This window comes from Dermacentor variabilis, chromosome 2 (genome assembly GCF_050947875.1).
Source record: "Dermacentor variabilis isolate Ectoservices chromosome 2, ASM5094787v1, whole genome shotgun sequence".
Taxonomy (NCBI): Eukaryota; Metazoa; Arthropoda; class Arachnida; order Ixodida; family Ixodidae; genus Dermacentor; species Dermacentor variabilis.
This window is the reverse complement of record NC_134569.1, coordinates 76,472,654-76,491,850: the sequence shown is the minus strand read 5'-3', so window position 1 is coordinate 76,491,850 and position 19,197 is coordinate 76,472,654. Positions and strand designations below refer to the sequence as shown.

General features: G+C 51.5%; 1 protein-coding gene across 1 annotated transcript in view; it reads right to left on the bottom strand.

The window, feature by feature from the left end:
- Positions 1-19,197, bottom strand: part of RhoGEF64C (Rho guanine nucleotide exchange factor at 64C) — a 161,575-nt gene that overhangs the window by 58,407 nt on the left and 83,971 nt on the right. Inside the window, exon 2 of the mRNA XM_075681014.1 lies at positions 5,050-7,780. Coding sequence (XP_075537129.1) covers positions 5,050-7,711 — 2,662 coding nt within the window. The 5' untranslated portion in view covers positions 7,712-7,780. The remainder of the gene's footprint in view (positions 1-5,049; positions 7,781-19,197) is intronic.

Genomic DNA, 19,197 nt, shown 5'->3' with positions numbered 1-19,197 from the left:
AGCACTCGGCACTCTTTCCCGTTTACGAGGAGGTCTCGCATGTAAGGCTCGAGAAGCTTCATGTTCTCGTCAGTGCTGCCTATTGAAAAAAACACAACTTTTGGTGTTGTTTCCGGACACTGCGCCGAAAAGTGACCCGGCTTCTGGCACGTATAACAAACGCCCGCTCGCCTCATCTCGAACCGCTTTCTGCGTTCGGCTTCGGCTGCCGCCGTCTCCTTAGGTTCGGTCGCACTGCTTCCACTCGCATCCGCACTACGCGTGTTCCCCTTTGCTCTCATGGGTGTGAACTTCGGCCTCTCAAACTTCGAGCCAAATTCACCCTTTTGACCGTCCTTAGCTCCGCGAGCTCGACGCGTCACAAACTCCTCGGCTAGCTCAGCGGCTCTAGCCACCGTACTCACGTCTGGCCTATCCAAGACCCAGTATCGCACGTTCTCCGGTAACCGACTATAAAACTGTTCTAGCCCGAAACACTGCAGAACTTTATCGTGGTCACCAAACGCTTTCTCTTCTTTGAGCCACTCCTGCATGTTCGACATAAGCCTATACGCAAACTCTGTATATGACTCACTTCTGCCTTTCTCATTTTCCCGAAACTTCCGACGGAACGCCTCCGCAGACAGCCGGTACTTTTTTAGAAGACTCGATTTCACTGTGTCGAAATCCTCTGCCTCCTCTCTATCCAAGCGAGCGACTACGTCGGCCGCCTCGCCGGGTAACAAAGTGAGCAAGCGCTGTGGCCACGTTTCCCGAGAGAACCCCTGCTTCTCGCACGTTCGCTCAAAGTTAACCAGGAACAAACCAATGTCCTCTCCAAGCTTAAACGGCCGCATCAGGTCCGTCATTTTGAACAATACGCGTTCTCCTGCACCGTGTGCCTGACTTCCATTACGAGCGCGTTCCATCTCTACCTCAAGACGCTTCATTTCCAAAGCGTGTTGACGGTCACGCTCTTGTTGCTCTCGCTCTTTCTGTTCTTTACGTTCACGCTCTTCTTTTTCTTTCTGTTCTTTACGTTCACGCTCTTCTTTTTCTTTCTGTTCTTTAAGTTCGCGCTCTTCTTTTTCTTTTTGCTCTTTAAGTTCGCGCTCCTGTCTTTTTGCAGTCTCTCTCTCTTCAATGGTCTCAAGGCATTCCGACAGCTCGTCATCCTCAGCCTCCAACTCAAGAATAGCCTTTATCAGTTCCGGTTTTCTTAGTTTGTCTGAGACATCCAGACCCAACTCTCTTGCAAGCTCCAACAATTTCGGTTTGCGCAACGACTTCAAATCCATGGCTGCTCTGAATGCTGCTTTCTCTACTGCTTACTATTGTCTTGCCGCAACTAACCCGGCAGCAACGACAACCACAATTACCAGCTCTGTTTCTGACACTAACAAAAAGCCTGGCAAAGCTCAGAAGAAGAAAGTCCCGCACTCACCAAACCTCGCAGGCAGGAATTCCGCGCAGTCGTTCCGCTGCAGGCAACCAGTCGTCACACAGGGCTCGTTGCACTGCTCCCGGATCGTCGTTGAGCTGCTCAGCATACAGTCAACTGCATCTCTTCGCTGCTGGCCTCCGTTGTCGCGATCTCACCGCTGGCAGACAGTTGTTTGAAGTCGGAGGCGATCTCACCGCTGGCAACCAGATGTTTGGATCCGACTGCTGGTACGATCTGTTGGGAACTCGGCGCTGACGCCCGTGGTTGTACCTGGGTCGCAAGCCCCAAGGGTAGCGTTGGCCTGGCGGCCTGGGGTACAACTGGAAGCATCCGAAGGTCCCGGCAAAGCATGAGTCGACTGGTAACAACGAAACAACTTGTTTATTTTAACATCGCAAAGAGTTGGCGGTCAGGTTGACCGAAGTAGAGAGACGGGAGAGCACTTCACTCCACAGAAGAAATCGGAGCCCTCCTTTTGGCGTCCGGGGGCAGCTGTTTTTATACTCTCGCAGTTGAGGGCAAGAAGGAACCCCTCAAAAGACGAGCACGTGAATGTACAATGGGCTAATGGTGACGCACACTGTCGTAGCGATGCCGTAGCACCATGTCGAGCACGATCTCGTAGCACCCTGTCGTGGCGCTGCCGGTCGGACACAATGACTGTAATGAGAGGATGGTCCCTGCTTTGGCATCGCCTGTTTCGGGCACAATGACTGGAACGAGATCCCTGCTTTGGCATCGCCTGTTTCGGGCACAATGACTGGAATGAGATCCCTGCTTTGGCATCGCCTGTTTCGGGCACAATGACTGGAATGCGAGGATGATCCCTAGGCGGTCGCATCGCCGCAGTCGCGCCTGGAAACACCTGGCGATGAGTGTTGCGGCGACGACGATCGGGCCAAAATGTCTGCCGCCCCGCCGCAGTCGCGCCGGCAAAACCATGTGTCGCAGGCGAAACGCAACAGCCTCCCCTTTTGTTCCAGCCCAAGACACCATATACGCAGGCGGGGTAGTTGCTTCGAAAAACTTTATTCGGACAAGTTCCTAAAGCAGCAAAGTCTCGTAAAGAGCTAGTCACTGTTAATTATTTATCTAAAGAAATAGTAATAAGTTGCTCCTATTTCAAAATATTCCTAGGGGTGGGCAGCGCGATCCGGAAGAAGAACAAAAGGAAGTGGACGATTCGAGCGCGACACCTGCTCTTGCATCGTCCACTTCATTTTGTCCTTCGTCCGGGTCGCCACCCCTAGGAATATGTTCAGTCACCAACTTGCCCAGCTTGCTGTGTTAAAATCCTGTTCCAAGTTTGCTTCTGTTTGTGTGCGACGTCTAAAGGCAAACCATCGTTAATAAAGTACACGTGTTCCCCACAAATTGTGTGGTATTTTAGCAAACTTGAAGAAAAGAATACATACTGGTATTTCCTCCTATTTTCCCGCCTCCCCTTTCCTTTCTTTTTTTTTTATCTACGGGATTTTTACGAATATTGAAGTTCACAGGTTGGCAGGTATATGGCAATGGCAAAGAGCACTTACAAACGAAAGTCTTCGTTTGTACGGGCCCGGTTTCTATTCTATAGGAAAGGGTGGATCGTGAGTTGCAAATAAGGATTAAATACGAGAGTGCGGGAGGTTAAATTACGTGAACTTAAATTAGATGCAGTGAAATTAGTCTACTTCGTGATTGGAGATAGCAGACCCAAGTAATGTTACCATCAGTGTCAGGCATTGTTTGGCATGTTGGATATCTACCCTGACCTGATACATATCGTTTCATAGGGGCTAGGCTGGTGAGATTAATTACAGTATAGTACAAGTTAATTAGTCGTCTCAGGCGAACTATATTCATATATTCACAGCGTAGCTTCAACTGTATTGACGTCTCGTAATTATCCTTCTTTGACAACTATGCACTGCAGCGATGTTCTAGTTTGAACTTAACGGCCGCAACGCGCGCCCGCATTATAATGCATATATGCAGACCATCAAAATCTCCCATAGCCCGAAAGAAGGTGCTTTACGACCAGTTAAGACTTGCATCTACCCGTAGAGACCGCTCAAGAGTAGGCTGTGGCTGGAGAGAACGTCTCGTAGCTCACGATGGCAGCATTACATATATTCTAAGGGTCTGACCGCATTTCTGCCTTTTTATTTCAGTTTTTTCTCGCCTTCCCATATTCTTTCCCTATAGTACGTGTAGGGAATAATAAAGCGGTTATTGTGGCCCCTTTCGTATCACCACTATTTATAAAAGTGCTCCATTAAACTTAGCACGCATCGTAATAAGAGCTAACAGGAAACGCTCTCGATCCACGCCTGGCCGACGCGCGTACCAAGCGAGAGTCGAGCATCGCGCATTGGCTGTCGTTGCTACGCGTATGCGTATAGTGCGCAGCGGCACCCCCTCCGGCGGGATGGGAGAATTACGTGGCCGAGTGTACACACCCCGTTCCCCGCGGAGAGCAAACGCTCCGAGACGTGTGGGCCGTACGTGCCCGCGTCGTGAGCCGATCGTGCCGTGAGTCCGCAAGAAGAAGGCGGCGGCGCCCAACTGTAGCGACGCAACGGTCGAGCGAACGGTCGAAAAGAAGATGGAGGAAGAAGGACCAGACCGCGAGGTTTGTGCGGCGGCTCGCCTGATCGGCCAGACTAGTCGTCAGGCAAGAGCAGCAGCAGCCGGCATAACGGTGCGCAGGGGAGGCCTAGATTGCCAGCCGGCTGGACGAGCCGCCATAGCAGCGACTTCATGACCCGCTTGCAGCTGCTGCTGCTGCTGCTGCTTTGCCGAGACTGGTGGGGCGAAGTTTCGCGCGCGGTGCCTTGCGTATGCATGTGCGTACCTCAATGAATGGGCGAGGCACCGTCGTCAGGGTGTTTTCTTCTCTTTTGCTTTTGATATACAGAGGGAAGGCAGTGCATCATTTTCTGTTGCTGCGGCCACCACTCTCCCTTGTGAAGGGAGGTGGCTCCGCGGTTGCTTTCGCGCGCGCTGCATTGCTGATGACGTGCCGCGCCTTACGCTCCTTCAGGCGGCGCAGCTATAGAGCGCTCGAACACACACACACACACACACACACACGCACGCACACGCACGCACACACGCACACGCACACACACACACAAACACACACACACACACACACACACACACACACACACACACACACACACACACACACGCACGCACGCACGCACGCACGCACGCACGCACGCACGCACAGGATGTGCTTTCGCTAACCCTCCCCACCTTGTTTTGGAGGACAGCTTCGTCTCCCTATGTCGTGATGTGGGACGCCGAGAGCATTCGGCGATTGGCGCGAACACCACCGGTAAGCGAAAGCGCCCCGACCGAAATCGTTCACTTAGTAAGCGGTGGACAAGCGCAGTTTTATATTCTACTTTCTGACGTCGATTTCAAATTGGGCGTCGCCTGTGACGTGGCTGTCTAACTGCCTAGCCGGCGACACGTTTCCACAGCCAAAAGCGATAGAGCTGCGTTCTCAACTTGCGACCGGCAGAATTGGGTAACCACAAACGCTAGGTAATGCAACCGACTATTAGGACGAAGATTTTCATAATGCATGGTTGAAGACGCGTCGCGAACAAATATAGAGGACTCTGACTCACCGGCAGGCACTCGTCTTGGGGAAGTGGAGCAGGCGGGTATCGGTGGGGGCGGCGACAGCGGCCTGGATATCCGATGTTCCATTGGCAAGGACAATTTCGCGTCGGAGTTGGCTTCTGCTTTCGTGGGCAGCACTTTGATGCCGACCTTTTGGTAAATCCTCGTGTCCCTTGACTTGGCGTTTGCGTTTCGCTGCGCGCTCGGCTTTCCCGTTCGCGGTGGAGGAGACTTGGGGTCCTTTGAACTATCACTCTTGGCGCCTTTCTGCAGATCGTGTTTCTTTCGTGCAGGACACTCGGGCCTCGTGGTTTTTGAAGCGTCATTAGCATGTGGAACCAGAGCTGGTGTGCGTTTCTCCATGCCATGTTCCTCATCCTGCAGAGGAAGAACTTGGCGCTTAGAGTTATCACATTCACTAACTAGTGGTGCGGTTTCCTCTGTTCTAGCGTCTGTAAGAGTTGTGACCTTCGTGGGAACTGGTGGTTCTTGAGGCTGAGGGGTTTTGTTAGCCTCAGCGTCCGTTTTGATTGGAACATCACTAGTCTCCGAACTGACAGCAACGTCCGGCTTGCATGCATGGAGCGGATCCGAATTTGAAGCTACTTGGCTGTCAAAATGTTCGCTTGAAGGATTTCGGAGGTTTGAAGCGGGACTGGGACTCAGAGGAGGTGAAATGGGCTTCGGGCTTCGTGGCACCTCCGGGCTCCTACTGGTCATATCTTTCTGGAGATGAATTGCTCCGCCTTCGCGCATATCTTTTGGACATTCATCCTTCGATTCCTCTTGGAGTGATAACTTGCATTCTTCTGCTTCATTGCCGTTTGCTTGCTGAAGGATTCCTTCCTTGATACGGCTGGGTTTAAGCTCGGCCACTTTGGTTTCTTGTTCTATAGCAACCTTCCCGGCATCGAGTCCAGCGAGCTTAGTGTCCTCAGAATTGTAGCTGGAAATAACCTCGTAGTCCGCATCAGCTTCGTAGCTGCTGCAGGGGCTATCACTACCATTCACCTCAAGAGAAATGCCCTTTTGTTCACTGCAAGGTACAATGTTGATGCTCGTACCGCGGTTACTCAGACTTGCTTGCACATCACAATTAACGCATACCCCACCCTTGCCGTTGAAGGAACCATTAACCTGGTGGTACTGCCTCTCTGACTCTGAATCAAAGCTCACCGTAGAACTGATGGGGATCACTGCCGCCTTCTGGCCAATTTTTGGACTTTGGTTCTCAGTTGTGTGCTCTATTCTAATATCAATGCGAGGATGGGACTTCATTTCGACCTTGTGATTCCCCCGCACTCGAACTTCGGTGTTGAACTGCTGTTCGACCTTGTGCTCGGCTTTCGCATTCTTCTTCTCTTCCCTCGGCATCAGCCTGCGCTCCCCGTAGGCTTCGGCCCTGGACTCAGATTTGGAATCGGCTTTGAGAGCCATAGCGGCTTCGTTCTTTCGAGACTGCACGCTTTCTGTCGCACCATTCACCGACGAAGTAGGCACGACGGTGCCGTGGCGCCGCCTAGCCGTTCCGTTGACGTACGCAGTCTGGCGACCGGTCGAGGCGGTAGCAGCCACCACGTCCCACGAAGCATCGATTCGCGGGCGCGTCTTTTTTGTTCCGGCTAAAGTCTCATGCGGGTTCTCCCAGGGTTCCTCCTCCCATGCTTGAGAGGCCACTGAGTCGCCGCCCTCCTGAAAGGTGACCTTCTTCGAGTGAGTCCCGTGAGACACGCGGCCTCTGTGCGTGGCATTGAGTGACTTCCTCTCTGGTGCCTTCTTCTTCTTCAGTATGCTCCGTGGCTGACTGCTCAGCGTCGGACTTTTCGAGGAGGCGGCGGCGGCGGTGGCGGGTCGCACCGGCGAACACGACTGGGAGCGTCGCGTGGTTGACGCCGAGGAGGCGGAAGAAGCTGAAGCGGCGTCGGCGCGCGTCTTGGGCGCCGCTGGCGCCGACACCTTGCGCACGAGTGGCGGCGAGTAGGATATCTTGAGGTCCTTGAAGCGACCCATCTCCAAGCCCACGTCGCTGTCCTCGTCGTAGTCCGGGTCCGGTTCTTCGGGCCAGAGTTCGAGGCTGGCCGGAGGTCGCGACGACGTCCCGGCGGAATTCTTGACCGGAGATTGACGCGGCGAAGGATGCCCGGAGGCGATCGCGGCACGGGAGCCGTTCTTCTTGGCTCCATTCAGCAGCACATTGCTGTTCAGGTCGTCGTCGTCGCTATCTGGCGCGGCTGGCGTGCGCAGGTACTTCTTGATGAGATCGTACGCTGTGACGTCGCACTCGAGGATGGACCTACGCGAGGAGACGGAGCTGAAGCGGTCCTTGCGGCTCAGCTTTCGGAGCAGAGGGTCGGTGGCAGCTGCCGCGGCTAGGTAGACGTCGGTCGCCGCGCTTCCGCCCGCTGCTCCGTGTACGCTGGCGGCCGACCGGCGCCTCGGCGCATGGCCCCGTCCGAGCGAGGCCCTGCCCAGGGACGCAGCGCCCAGCGACGACGCGCCCAGCACGTGATAGTAGAGCGCCGCATCGTCGATCTCGGGCCGGCGGCCGCACGTGCAGCCGGGCCGACGGCAGCAGCCCCGCACGGAGCCGTAGCAACGGGGGTCGCCGTAGAGGCCGACGGGAACCGCTGACAGCGTGCCGTACTTGGGCTGCCGCATCTTGGACATGGCTCAGACAAGCCGAGGCCGCGGACGCATGCCGGCGACGACGGAGGCCGTCAGCTGGGCTGGGGAAACCTGCGCGAGAACAGGGTACTTGTGGTTAGAGGCACCAACGTAAAGTGTGAAAAGCGTACAATAACAAATATCAGACTGAAGATGTACTATTTGTTCCTTATGTTGTCTCGTCCTACCTTATTTTCGCTCTCTTCTGTACCCTTCAGAAACAAAATCAATGAAGCAACTTATCGATAGAAGCGTGTTATCAAGACGCATGTCACAGCTCTCCAATTTTCATTTAAAAAATTAGAAGCATAGGTAAACAGTGCTTGGAGACTTCCAACATAGGAAATCGCAATGTAAACTGCAAGTGTGATTGTCTGTTCGGCTCGTTATTTGACCCTCCATTGTGGTAAGTAGCTCCACATGTTGTGTAGGTGCCGTCATGCGTTTGCGTGTTCGCCGTGTGTATCATAACGTCTGCAACCCAACATTCGGAGCAGCATGCCAGACCGTCACCTAGGCTAACATCTTTAGCTTCTCATTCTCTCCATCTCTCTTTGTGTTAAGCTGCAGATTGCATCCTGCGTTTTCTTCCAAAGCATAACTCGTCGGGGGACTTCGCGGCTGCTTAGGCACATGAAGTTCCCCGACTTCAGCCTGTTGTGCGCGACACGGGAGGCTCATCGTCTGCAGGAATGCAGTGCTCTTTCCTTTTAGCTTGCTATATTTTCCCGTCGTTCTGTACCATGGCGAGCGAGGTGCCATTGAACTCGCGCTTGTGTTTCTTCTCCTGCGGGCACTCTCAGCGGTTGGTGGAAGCCACCGTGTCCGTTCCGCCCGCAGTGTGGAAGCACGCGAGGCGGAAAGGAGTCTCCTCCGTAGCCTGCCGGGCCGTTGCGCCCTAAACAGCGCACGCTTCAGTGCGTTGTTTGGCCAGAAGGGGGCCTCGGCGCCATTTTCGACTTAGCGCGGCGCTGTAGTTTTGCGCTCAAGCCGAACGATGGGAAAGGCAAACAACAAAACGGAAAGGCGCCGAGCTGCATGCAGATCACCGCGGAGCTGCCGTCTGGCATCCCGGCAAGCTGCGCTGCGAGGTTTGCTAATGGTCACTGTTCGTTCGCATTTGCATGCGCCAAGAACACGACTTGCGATTGAAGACCGGGCATACACGCGCGCCACCTGGACGAAGAACGGGTTCTCATTCTGCGTGTTATCAAACACCCGCACCTGCACGCGGCAGTGTTAGGTCGATCGGTAATGAGGCAGGCACCGTTTGTCTAGGGCCTTATTAGGAACATTTACAGAGTAACGCGAGGCGAAGTCAACAGGCAGAGCTCGTGAGCGCGCAGTCGACGACGGACTACAAGTCCGCTGCGCCCTCTGCGATTGTGTGTGCGTGTGTGTGTACGCACTGCAGGCGTCGTCACGGATGCGTGCGAGCAGAACTCCGCACGAATCGGGCCGTACGCGCACGCTCGCAGACGCTCCATCACGGAGCTTCGCCGAGGCAAAGAAACCCACGACCCCTGGACAGTTGCCAGGCCTGTTAACAGATGTGTTTGTTTTTCCCATTGGTTCCCGGCTCTGGCGTATGTGTCGTGCGCAGAAGGCGAGGGAAGAAAGTGCACCTCAATGCAACATCTATGCAAGTTTTAAAGACCGGGTAGAAGCGGAGAAAGAAAAAAGTAATAAAAGAAGAAATTGAGCAGGAGATATATATGCAGAGTGCGTGAATGGCTCATGCGCATAACAGCTGCATTTCCTTGCATTTTGTAATGTCTCTTTTTTTATTTCTTCTGTTAACCTCACAGCCTTGGTGTTGCCTCGCCATACGACCGGATAACCTTCAATACTCCTCGTGCGCGCATGCATGGGGTCCGCGCATACTATACATGGGTGAGATGCGGCGTGCAGGCAGGTTCCGATCTATTACGCACTACGTACACATCGGGATTTCATACAGGTACGACGTCGAGATGCATTCGCCTTCTAGAATCGCCCTATCGCGCATGCGCGCGCTCCTTTCTCCATGACGCGAGGGCGCGATTACCTTCACAAGCGCGTTGCGCACGTCGCTGGCTGTGCGCGCGGCCTGTATGCGCTCACGCGCCCCCTGCTGAATCCTCGTACTGCTCCGCGCTCACCTCTATATTTCCGGCGGTGATTATTACGACCCAATCAGGCCCCGGCGCTTGCTCTCGTAATGGCGGCAGCCCGCGTGAAGGCCTCCGCCGCCGTGGCCGTAATGCGCCGGGTTGTGCCTTTTATATACACGTTCGCAGTTCGCGTTCGTCATAACGCTGCTCGCTGCTGCTGATGGTTGCGCCCGCTGCGCTGCCCTCGTCAGCCGCGTGCTTGAGGAATTCCAGCAGAGTCCTTAATGCGAACAGGCGCCGCGGTAGCGGGCGGCGCTAGACTGAAGGAAACGACGTCTGTGTGGTACCTGTATACACTCGTCCCGAGAAGTCGAGAGGGGGAGTACGCAAAGAAAGCTCGAAAAGGGGTGGGGGAAGGGAAAAAAAAAATAAAGACGGCAGAAGCGTGTGCGTGGCAGGACATTTGCGGCGCATTCCTGGCGTAGCCGCGTGCGCGCGAGTTTATTATATATACGACCGTTTTCGCCGTCCGGTCGGTGAAACAAGCCGCGGAGAGGAAAGGCAGCTGGCAAAACAAAGAAAAAGAAAATTGAATCGTTGCCGCCCGGCGTGGTAAACCGCGATGGGACGAGTACGTAGTGTTGCATCCTCCGCGGCCGCTGGCCGCGGCGGTAACGCGTCGTTAGCCGCAGGAATGCGCCCGCGCGCATTGTGACATACGCATCCGTCAGGCTTGCGGGGAATCACTGCCACAGGCGTGCATGCTTTCTCGCGCACGCAGACTGCTTTGAAATGTAAAGTGGTGCGCGCGGGACCCTTCTTTAGGATGGCGTCTCGGACTCTGGTGTTTCACACTGCGATTTGGATTGAGTCTGGCAGCTCTTCCTTGACCAAGAGTTACTGTTTTGCACGAATTAGTTTTTGGATGAGTGTATGGTGTGCCGAGCGAATGGAAAACAGGCGTTCGCGACGGAATCAGGTGACTCAACGGCGTTATGCTCGAACGATATTACGACTGCGGCCCTTACGTATATAACGCACGCTCTGTCGGTTTGAAAAAACTGGAATCCCACTAGCTGCCCTTTCTGTCTGCTCAATGTGTTTCATTGCCCTGCCTGTTCGCCCCACTCTAGCTGACGAAATTCTGCCTTAAGTAGCCTAATCGAACGTTGAAAATGTGCGTCGTGTTGGAATATACGAAAAAATGGGGACGAAAGCATTTTCTCGCCTTTAGACTTACAACGCCTGAAAGGAAGCGAAGGTGTTGTCTGGGCATTGTCTGTCTGCGCCAGTACATACATTCACTTATTCGTTCATTCCAAATGCTAAACACGAGAATGTGATACATCTCGGAATGGTTTACAGAGCACACCGTAAAAATGCCCCGAACCAAGAGAAAATAATTTCCATTTCTGAAGTCTGATCTGATCTCCAGTTTCAATTACAATGTAGGCATTCGTCTAGGTTTCTTGTGGCTTTCTCCTTAAGTTTCTCTACGGCAGTGTAATGTATGCTGATATGGGGAAAAAACGTAGGCTTTGACTTTGAAAGTGTTTGGTAAAATATTTTACAGTTATACTATTCCACCCAAATACAGCGGGACTTCTCTGTCTCGCTGATGAATGGACAGTCGAACCTGCTCCACGCAGAAACACAGAGGAAGCGAGAACTACAGTTATCTGCTCAGTAAGAAAGATGACGTAAGGCATGCGCACAGACCGTGGTGCGCAGATGCAGCTGGTACCAAAGCCGGTTCCGTTTTGCCTGTCGCCCAAGTGCGACTAGGAAAACGCAACTCCGCTTCTGACATAGGACGTGCAATAAGAACTCTAAATCACCGTTCGCGTATTCACGAAGGCTTCCGGATATATCTCACACGCTGCTCGCTAGACTGGCGCCACCGTATATCGGGTTGCAGTCGCCGTAAATCGTTTGAGCATTCCTGGTGACATCCACGCCGCAGAAACGGTTGTGGATATCACTACAAAAATCTTATATGTATTTATATGAATATAAAACATCGTCACACATTTTACGATGTCCTTCTCTTCCCTTCGCCTTCACTTACGAAACACCTCACTTAGATGTCGAGCACACGCTTAAGTGACCGATAGGCAATTTTCTTTCCCTCTCTTACCTCATGTCCGCGGCCAATTTTAAAGAGAGTGCTTTGGTGTTCGTAATATATCTCTATATAGGAAAGACAAGGAAATTCCATCATCCCTTGTTATTGGAATACGCCGTCGTAAAGGAGATAAACAAGCCACGAACCGACTGAGAAGAATTCTCTGAATGAAGTTCTGTCAACGCAGCATGCGTACTGTTCTTGCTTACCTCCTTATTTTCCTCTGTTTACGTAATATATCTCTGCGCCTATTTTGCACTCTGGAACCCGAGGACATTAGATAAAACGATCCGGGCTTCTCTATTCAATTACGCCGTTGCTGCAGCGCACGACTCGATCACCCGTGTGCAATAGCTCTCCACACAATGACAGGCGTGTCGCCGGCTCGTCGCTATTGCCTCTCTTATTTCTAAAGCACGCTTGGCCCGTATAAGCGCAACCGCGATTGCGCAGTGCGCGCGCACACACACATTGCTATCGTGACCCGGCTCAGCTATGCCGTGAACCAGTAATAACAGCGGTGCGCACTGCGCGCTCTGCCCCGTGGAAACCGGTATGCATATGTGCGTGTGGTCAAGACTGCTGCGGCCGCATGCAGGCACTGTTGCTCCGAGCAGAGGCACTGGTCCCCCCGAGCGAGAACAAGTGCACGGGCGATCGAGAGCGAGTCTGGAAGGCGGTCGCAATTTCTCTTCGTCGTCCGGCCGCCGCTCGCCGCAGCTTCCGTGTATATGCACGAGCCCGCGCACCGGACTTGGCGCTATAGCCGGATTGATTGGGACGCCATCTCCCGGAAAAAAAAGTTTACTTTGCCAATGTGTGGACATTCTATTTCCCTATAAAGCGTTGTCTAGAAACACTGTATGGTTTTCGTATAGAGACGGTCCATAATATTTGTTTGTTTGTTTATGACATTTCTATTTGAACTGTAACTCCATTGGCTTATATAGGAAGGCTGTGCGAATAGTGATTTTTGAGGCTAAATTGAATACGAATCGTATATTGCCTGAAACGAATCGAATCGAATAGTTTTTGAATAAGAAACAGTCGTTATCTAAGTTAATATAAAACGATGTTCGCATGCTGGTATTCTTAAAGTTAGTAGCCTTCTGTCATAGTACGTTATGAAGTGTTGTTCATTAAAAGAAAAGAAATGGAGCATTGGAAGCAAACAACAGTGTCTTCGCATGCACAAGGCTCTTCAGATTGTGCGAATGATCGCTGTAAAGCCTGTAAAGTATGGCTACCTAAGCGACGTAGCCTGCTCCACTACGCAAGTTCTCATGTTTTATGTGTATAGTATATGCCCGCTGGTGTGAAAATGTGCCGTACTTATGCTCCAATTTTATGTTTAATTGGGCGCATTTGATGTTTTGAAATATTCGTGAAGTATTCGAAAAATATTCTCCTTTACGAATAGTTACTATACGATTCGTTATTCGAAAAGTTCGAATATACGCGCACCCCTACATATATATATATATATATATATATATATATATATATATATATATATATATATATATATATATATATATATATATATATATATATATAAGGGTGCCTTCCCCTCCGTCACTCCCCCACTCACCACATTAAAGCCCTAGTTATAGAGCAGGCATCGCGCGGATTTAAATAGACGCGTCAATGCCAGGCTCAATGTACGTGCACAAAAAAAAAAGAAAGAAAGAAAGGTAGTGGGAGAGGGGGGGTCATGTCTTTGGCTTGTTTTTTTCCACGTAAATCAGGTACTGGGTGCACCTTGCTCCATAAGGGGCCGCTGGCACGCACAGCACAAGAAAGTACCGCGACAACACCGCTAATGTGACTGCATTTATTGCTAAGCCACGGCGTTGTTTACAAAAAATTTCATGTCCACCGGGGGCATCTGGCGGATCAAGTAACTCTGCACTCTACGTGCATTGTGGGTTTCCACTGTTCCCGCGATCACGACGACCAAGATCTCCGTCTGACAAGCTCGAAGAAGAACGCTTGTTGCGGCCACACTGGCACCGGCAGGTTGACGCACGTTCTCTCCGTCCAGTTCTCTCGCCTGAAGTGGCCTTGAAGCGCACTGCAACCCGAAAGAGTCCGTCTCCGGGATATCTCCCGGCCTGAGACGAATGACCAGCGCACTGGAGGAGAAAGCTGCGCCCGGTGATTTTCCCTGATCGCCAGCTTGCTCGGCGGTTGTTGTAGGTGTGCAGGTGGGTTCTGCTTTGCAATCAAGGCCGGCGATTTCTTTGCCCCGGCGTCTTTTACAGTACACAAATGCTGATGCGTGTCCCCGAGAGTTCTGAAGAAAGGTGTCACGTAGGGTGTACAGATTCGCCAACAGGAGTCCATCAATCCGATGTTACGCAGGCAAGTGACAAGGGCGCAACACTTGTCACTTCCACCTAAAATACACGGTGAATCATTCGGCAAATACCTGCTGTTGCATGCTCGCACGTGGAAGGCGTTTTTTTACAAGCTTCCAAGCAGCTTCTGCATATCTATGCCGTGCCGTAGTGTAAGGACACAACTAAATGAACTGGTCAATGTCTCCAGCTTCGTCGCCTGAGAAGCGAAGCGGAGAAGCTCGTAGATCCAGTTCGAATCATGTGCGATTGCGAAGCTTCCCTGCAGAGCCTGTACTAGACTACATGCAGGATTCATGTAGCGGACCGAGATCTGGTGCTAACCTGTCATTACAAAGGACTGGGGTAAAACTCCTCCCACAACTTGGAGGGGTATTGACGTTTTATCAGACGCTGGTTGACCTTTACGTCAGTCCCAGTGACAACTATGTATTTGTTATCAAAATAAACTTGAGCTGAGCTGCATCCTGCGAAATGCACAGGAGCATTCGTGCATCAAGGAGTTTGCACTGACGCGCAAGAGTCCACGCTACGTTACATATAGTCATATATGCGCCTTTAAGATTTCATGTGTTGGTTACATTTAAAAATGTTTAGCATGTCGTGGTGTAGCGCGCCTTTGTTTCGTAAAGGTAGTCAATATATTATTCAAAAGACTTCAATGTTTCAACTTATGCATAATAAGTTGAAATATTGAATAAACGTGGAAGAAAATTGGCCCACTTGATGCGCGCAAAAATATATCTTTCTTTGCCACTCTCTCTTCTCTTTCACTTGGCGAGCCAAAGCACTCAAACCCAGGACCTACGAACATTTAGCTGGTTCTGGCGCAGCACGTCAGTCAACTGCGTGACTAGTTGTCACATTCTGTAGCAAAGACGGTTCGGGAAAAGTTGTTGGTTCAATAAATTCTTCATTCTTTCTTTCGTGCTTAATCCCAGATGAGGTGAGTGTTACCGAAAGCCAGACGTGCAAACATGGAAACAAGTAAAAACGAGAGAGAGAAGGAGAAACGAAGAGGGGATGGTAGGGAGGTTAACCAAGGACGTGCCCGGTTGGCTACCTTACACTTGGGGAGCGTAAAAAGGGAAGAATAGATAAGGAGAGAAAATAAAAATAATAGTCAGTTATTCACAGTCAGTCCAGTCGCATAGGAATCTCCGCTGTCACAAGCTTTCATACAATCCAGGGTCCTTCAAGAAGCGCAGAAGGGCTTCTGTGGCCTCTTGCATGCAAGAACGCATAGGCCATGGTCCAAGGATGTTTTCTTCTGAGAGCGCTCTATTGTCTAGCTGGTTGAGTTTCGCTCGTAAGGTACGTCGTTGAGTGTTAAATGATGGGCAGTGACACAGAAGGTGCTCTATAGTCTCATCGCACCTGCACAAATTGCACGCAGGGCTGTTGGCCTTTCCCATCATGAATACGAATTTGTAAATGCTACGCTCAACCACATGCGACACAGTAAAGTTGTTTCGCGACGGTCGAGTCCAGGTGGCAGGCGAAGCCGCAAGTTAGGGTCGAGAGAGTGCAAGTATGAGTTGGTGAAACCCGGTGAATTCCATGGTAGAAGTGTGATGTGGAGAGCAAGGGATTGAAAATGTCGCGCAGCATCAGATCTTGAAAGTGGTATAGGAACCCGCTGATGTTTTTGGTGAGCCGAACGCGCAGTTTCATCTGCGCTGTCGTTGCCGGCAATTCCGGAATGACTTGGCAAGCATTAAAATACGATGTCGTGGCCTTTCTCGAGCGCGTGATTATGAGCGTGCCTTACGTCGTACACTAGCTGCTCGTGTAACCCATGACACAGGGCAAGCTGCAGAGTTTTAGGGCTGCTTTGGATTTGCAGAAAATCGCCCAACACTTTGGTCGCTGACGGAGCGCGTACTTGAGTGCACCTTGAAGAGCCGCAAGTTCTGCTGCTGTCGACGTTCTATTGTGCGGATATTTAAACTGTAAAGAGACCGCGTCTGATGGAACAAATACTGCTCTGGTAGAGCTGTTTTAATTGGCGGAACCGTCCGTGTAAATGTGTATGCGCTCAAAGTATGACTTGTTGAGCAGAAGCAGAGACAACTGCTTCAAGGCTAGCGGTGACAAGTCTGCCTTCTTAGCAATCCCAGAAATTGAGTGGCACACCACAATGCCGATATTGGGCGTTTAGCAGGCTTGAAGCCAGGTGGGATCGAGTCATGGTGTCTCGTCACAATACCACAAAATGCAGCCTGTGGTCTTCGCACTGGCAAATCGGCTGAGTGGTGAGATGGTAGCCGAGAAAGCTGTCGAATGTGCGCTCTTAGCGTTTCACCGACGATATGAGTGGTGATCGGGTGCTTCTGTGCGATAACAATCATTGTAGCTGTCGAAGAACATCTCGGGAGGCCAAGACATGCCCGAAGTGCTTGGGCTTGTACGCTCTGTAGTGCAAGGAGATTAGTCTTGCATGTGTTGGACAAAACAGGAAGGCTGTATCGCAAAAATCCGAGAAAAAGTACCGTGTATAGCTGCAACATGGAGCGCGTGGAGGGTCCCCGCGATTTTCCAGCTACGAAATTGAACATATTCGCAATGCAAATGAGCTTTTCCTTCATGTATTAGACATGCGGACTGCAGGTGAAGTCCCGATCCACAATAACGTCTAAGAACCTGTAAGCTTTCTTGTACGCGATGGACTGGCCCTCGATATACACCGGGTAGAAAGAAATCGCTTTTCGCGTAAATACCACTATATAGTGCATAGTTTTGTGTAGAAATCAGCAGACCTTGCAGGCGAAGGTTTGCCGCTGTCAAAGTTGCCACTTTCTGTCTTCTGGAGCGCACTTGCGGCCTTGTCACGCCGGACGCCCAGATGCAAATATCGTTAGCGTAGAGCGAGACATTAGCAGTCGGTGGTAGCATTTCGGCAAGCCCCACTAGAACGAGATTGAAAAGAGTGGGGATCAACACTCCCCCTTGCGGGACACAACGACTGGAGATATATCTACTTATCGGGCCATCCTCTGTAAGGACAAACACAGATTTCCGTGAGAAATAGCTCCTAATCAACCTAAAGACGTGGCCTCCAAGTTCTTCAGCTTCAAGAGCTTGGATGAGTTACGTTGTCGTAGGCACCTTTCTACATATAAGAAGAGTGCCACAAAGAGGCGCTTCATAGCTTTTTGTTACTGCGTGGAGGTCACGAGGTCAATGACGCTATCAATTAAGACCGTCCACGTCGGAAACCAGCCATAGCCTCAGGGTAAATGTTATAGTATTCGAGGTACCATTCTATACGTGTCAGCAACATCCTCTCCATGACCTTACCGATGCAACTCGCAAGTGCAATCGGCCGGTACGGTGTAAGGTCCAGCGGAGACTTCCCAGGCTTCAGTAGAGGCACCGGTCGGCTACACTTCCAACCATTGTGGGGACTCATGCCAAGATTCATTGAATATATCCAGAAGACAACGTTGTGCTGTTGAACCTAAGTACCTTAAGGCAGCGCAGGCGACCCAATCGGGTCGGGGTGATGACGATCGCCTGCACGCAGCCAAGGCCGCTTGCAGTTTTGCAGTTTTTCCATGGAGAAAGGCACTTCCATGCTTTGATCTCTCGCGATGGGAACGTCATGTAGCGGGAATTCATCCAGCAGAACGAAGTCGCCAGTAACTTTCGCATAAAACTCTCCCGCGGCCTCAAGTTCTGGAGGAGTTTGATGTAGAGCCAGCGCTGTGAAGGGACGACTTTGTTGTGGAGGTGAGCGAAGACCTTGAAGACGAACACGGGGGATAACGGCTTGAGAGGGTCCGGCGATTCGCAAGAGCTCTTCCATCGTTGGTCCTGAAGTTTGTTCATCTGACGCACTGAACTTTCTTCTGAATGTGTCGGGCTTCCCTCTGGTCATAAATGGGCTTGGCACGCCTATATCGTCTCTCGGCCCACCGGCAGCTCACCCGAAGCCTCTCCAATTCTTAGTCGAAATCTGTACGTCTTGTAGATGTTGTAAACATCCGCGTAGAAATCTGTAGAGCTTGTATGATCATGTCTTTGAGGCGCTCGAGATGGTCATGTCTGCACTTTTCCTCGATCGAAATTCGGTACGCTTGCCATTCTATATGTCTTGAGAGCACAGGGTAAAGAGAACTGTCAAGGCCTCTGATAGTCATGTACGTAGGAACGTGGTCGCTGCCATGAGTTTCAATGTCTGTGAACCATTGAACTTTGGAACTTAAACTAAAGCTAGCACGCTTCGCATGCTCCAGACGGGGTCCTACCCCTCTAGGGGCTTTTTGAACATCCTCCACCCGGACATCGATCCACTCTGCCCAGATTGTGGCACTGAATTTAGCTCATTAAATCACATGCTCTGGCAGTGCCCTGTGTTACAGGATTTTAACACAGAAGAAGACTGGACGAAGGCCATCAAAGACCCGAGACAGGACGTCCAGCTCCTGGCTGTCCAGAGGGCCCGTGAACGAGCGGAGAGGCATGGCCTCTCTGTTCCGACATGGGACTAGCCAACAGTTGGGTAGGGACCTGCAGGCCCCCGCTCAGCTCCTCAGGACCCCAATAAAGTCGTTTGCTGCTGCTGCTGCGGCACTAATGTCAAGTTCAAGCAGCTGCTGTAAGTCACTCCTCGGAGATAAGTCGGGCTGCCATCGCTCAAAACTCTTAGTCCATGCTCGGCAGCGAGATCAACAAGACTCGTGCCTCATTGATTCGCTCTGAGGCTTCGCCAGAGTGGATGATGGGCGTTAAAGTCACCCATGATTATCCAAGGGTCCGGAGTTTCTGTGAGTATGTCGTTTAGTCTCTGTCGATCAAGTCGACGTGATGGGGATATGTAAGCCCTTATCAGTGTGAATGAAACTTTCTCCTTTTTAACGCGGGGACACGTATTGATTATCGTTATGAGGCTGCACTATGTGGTGAAAA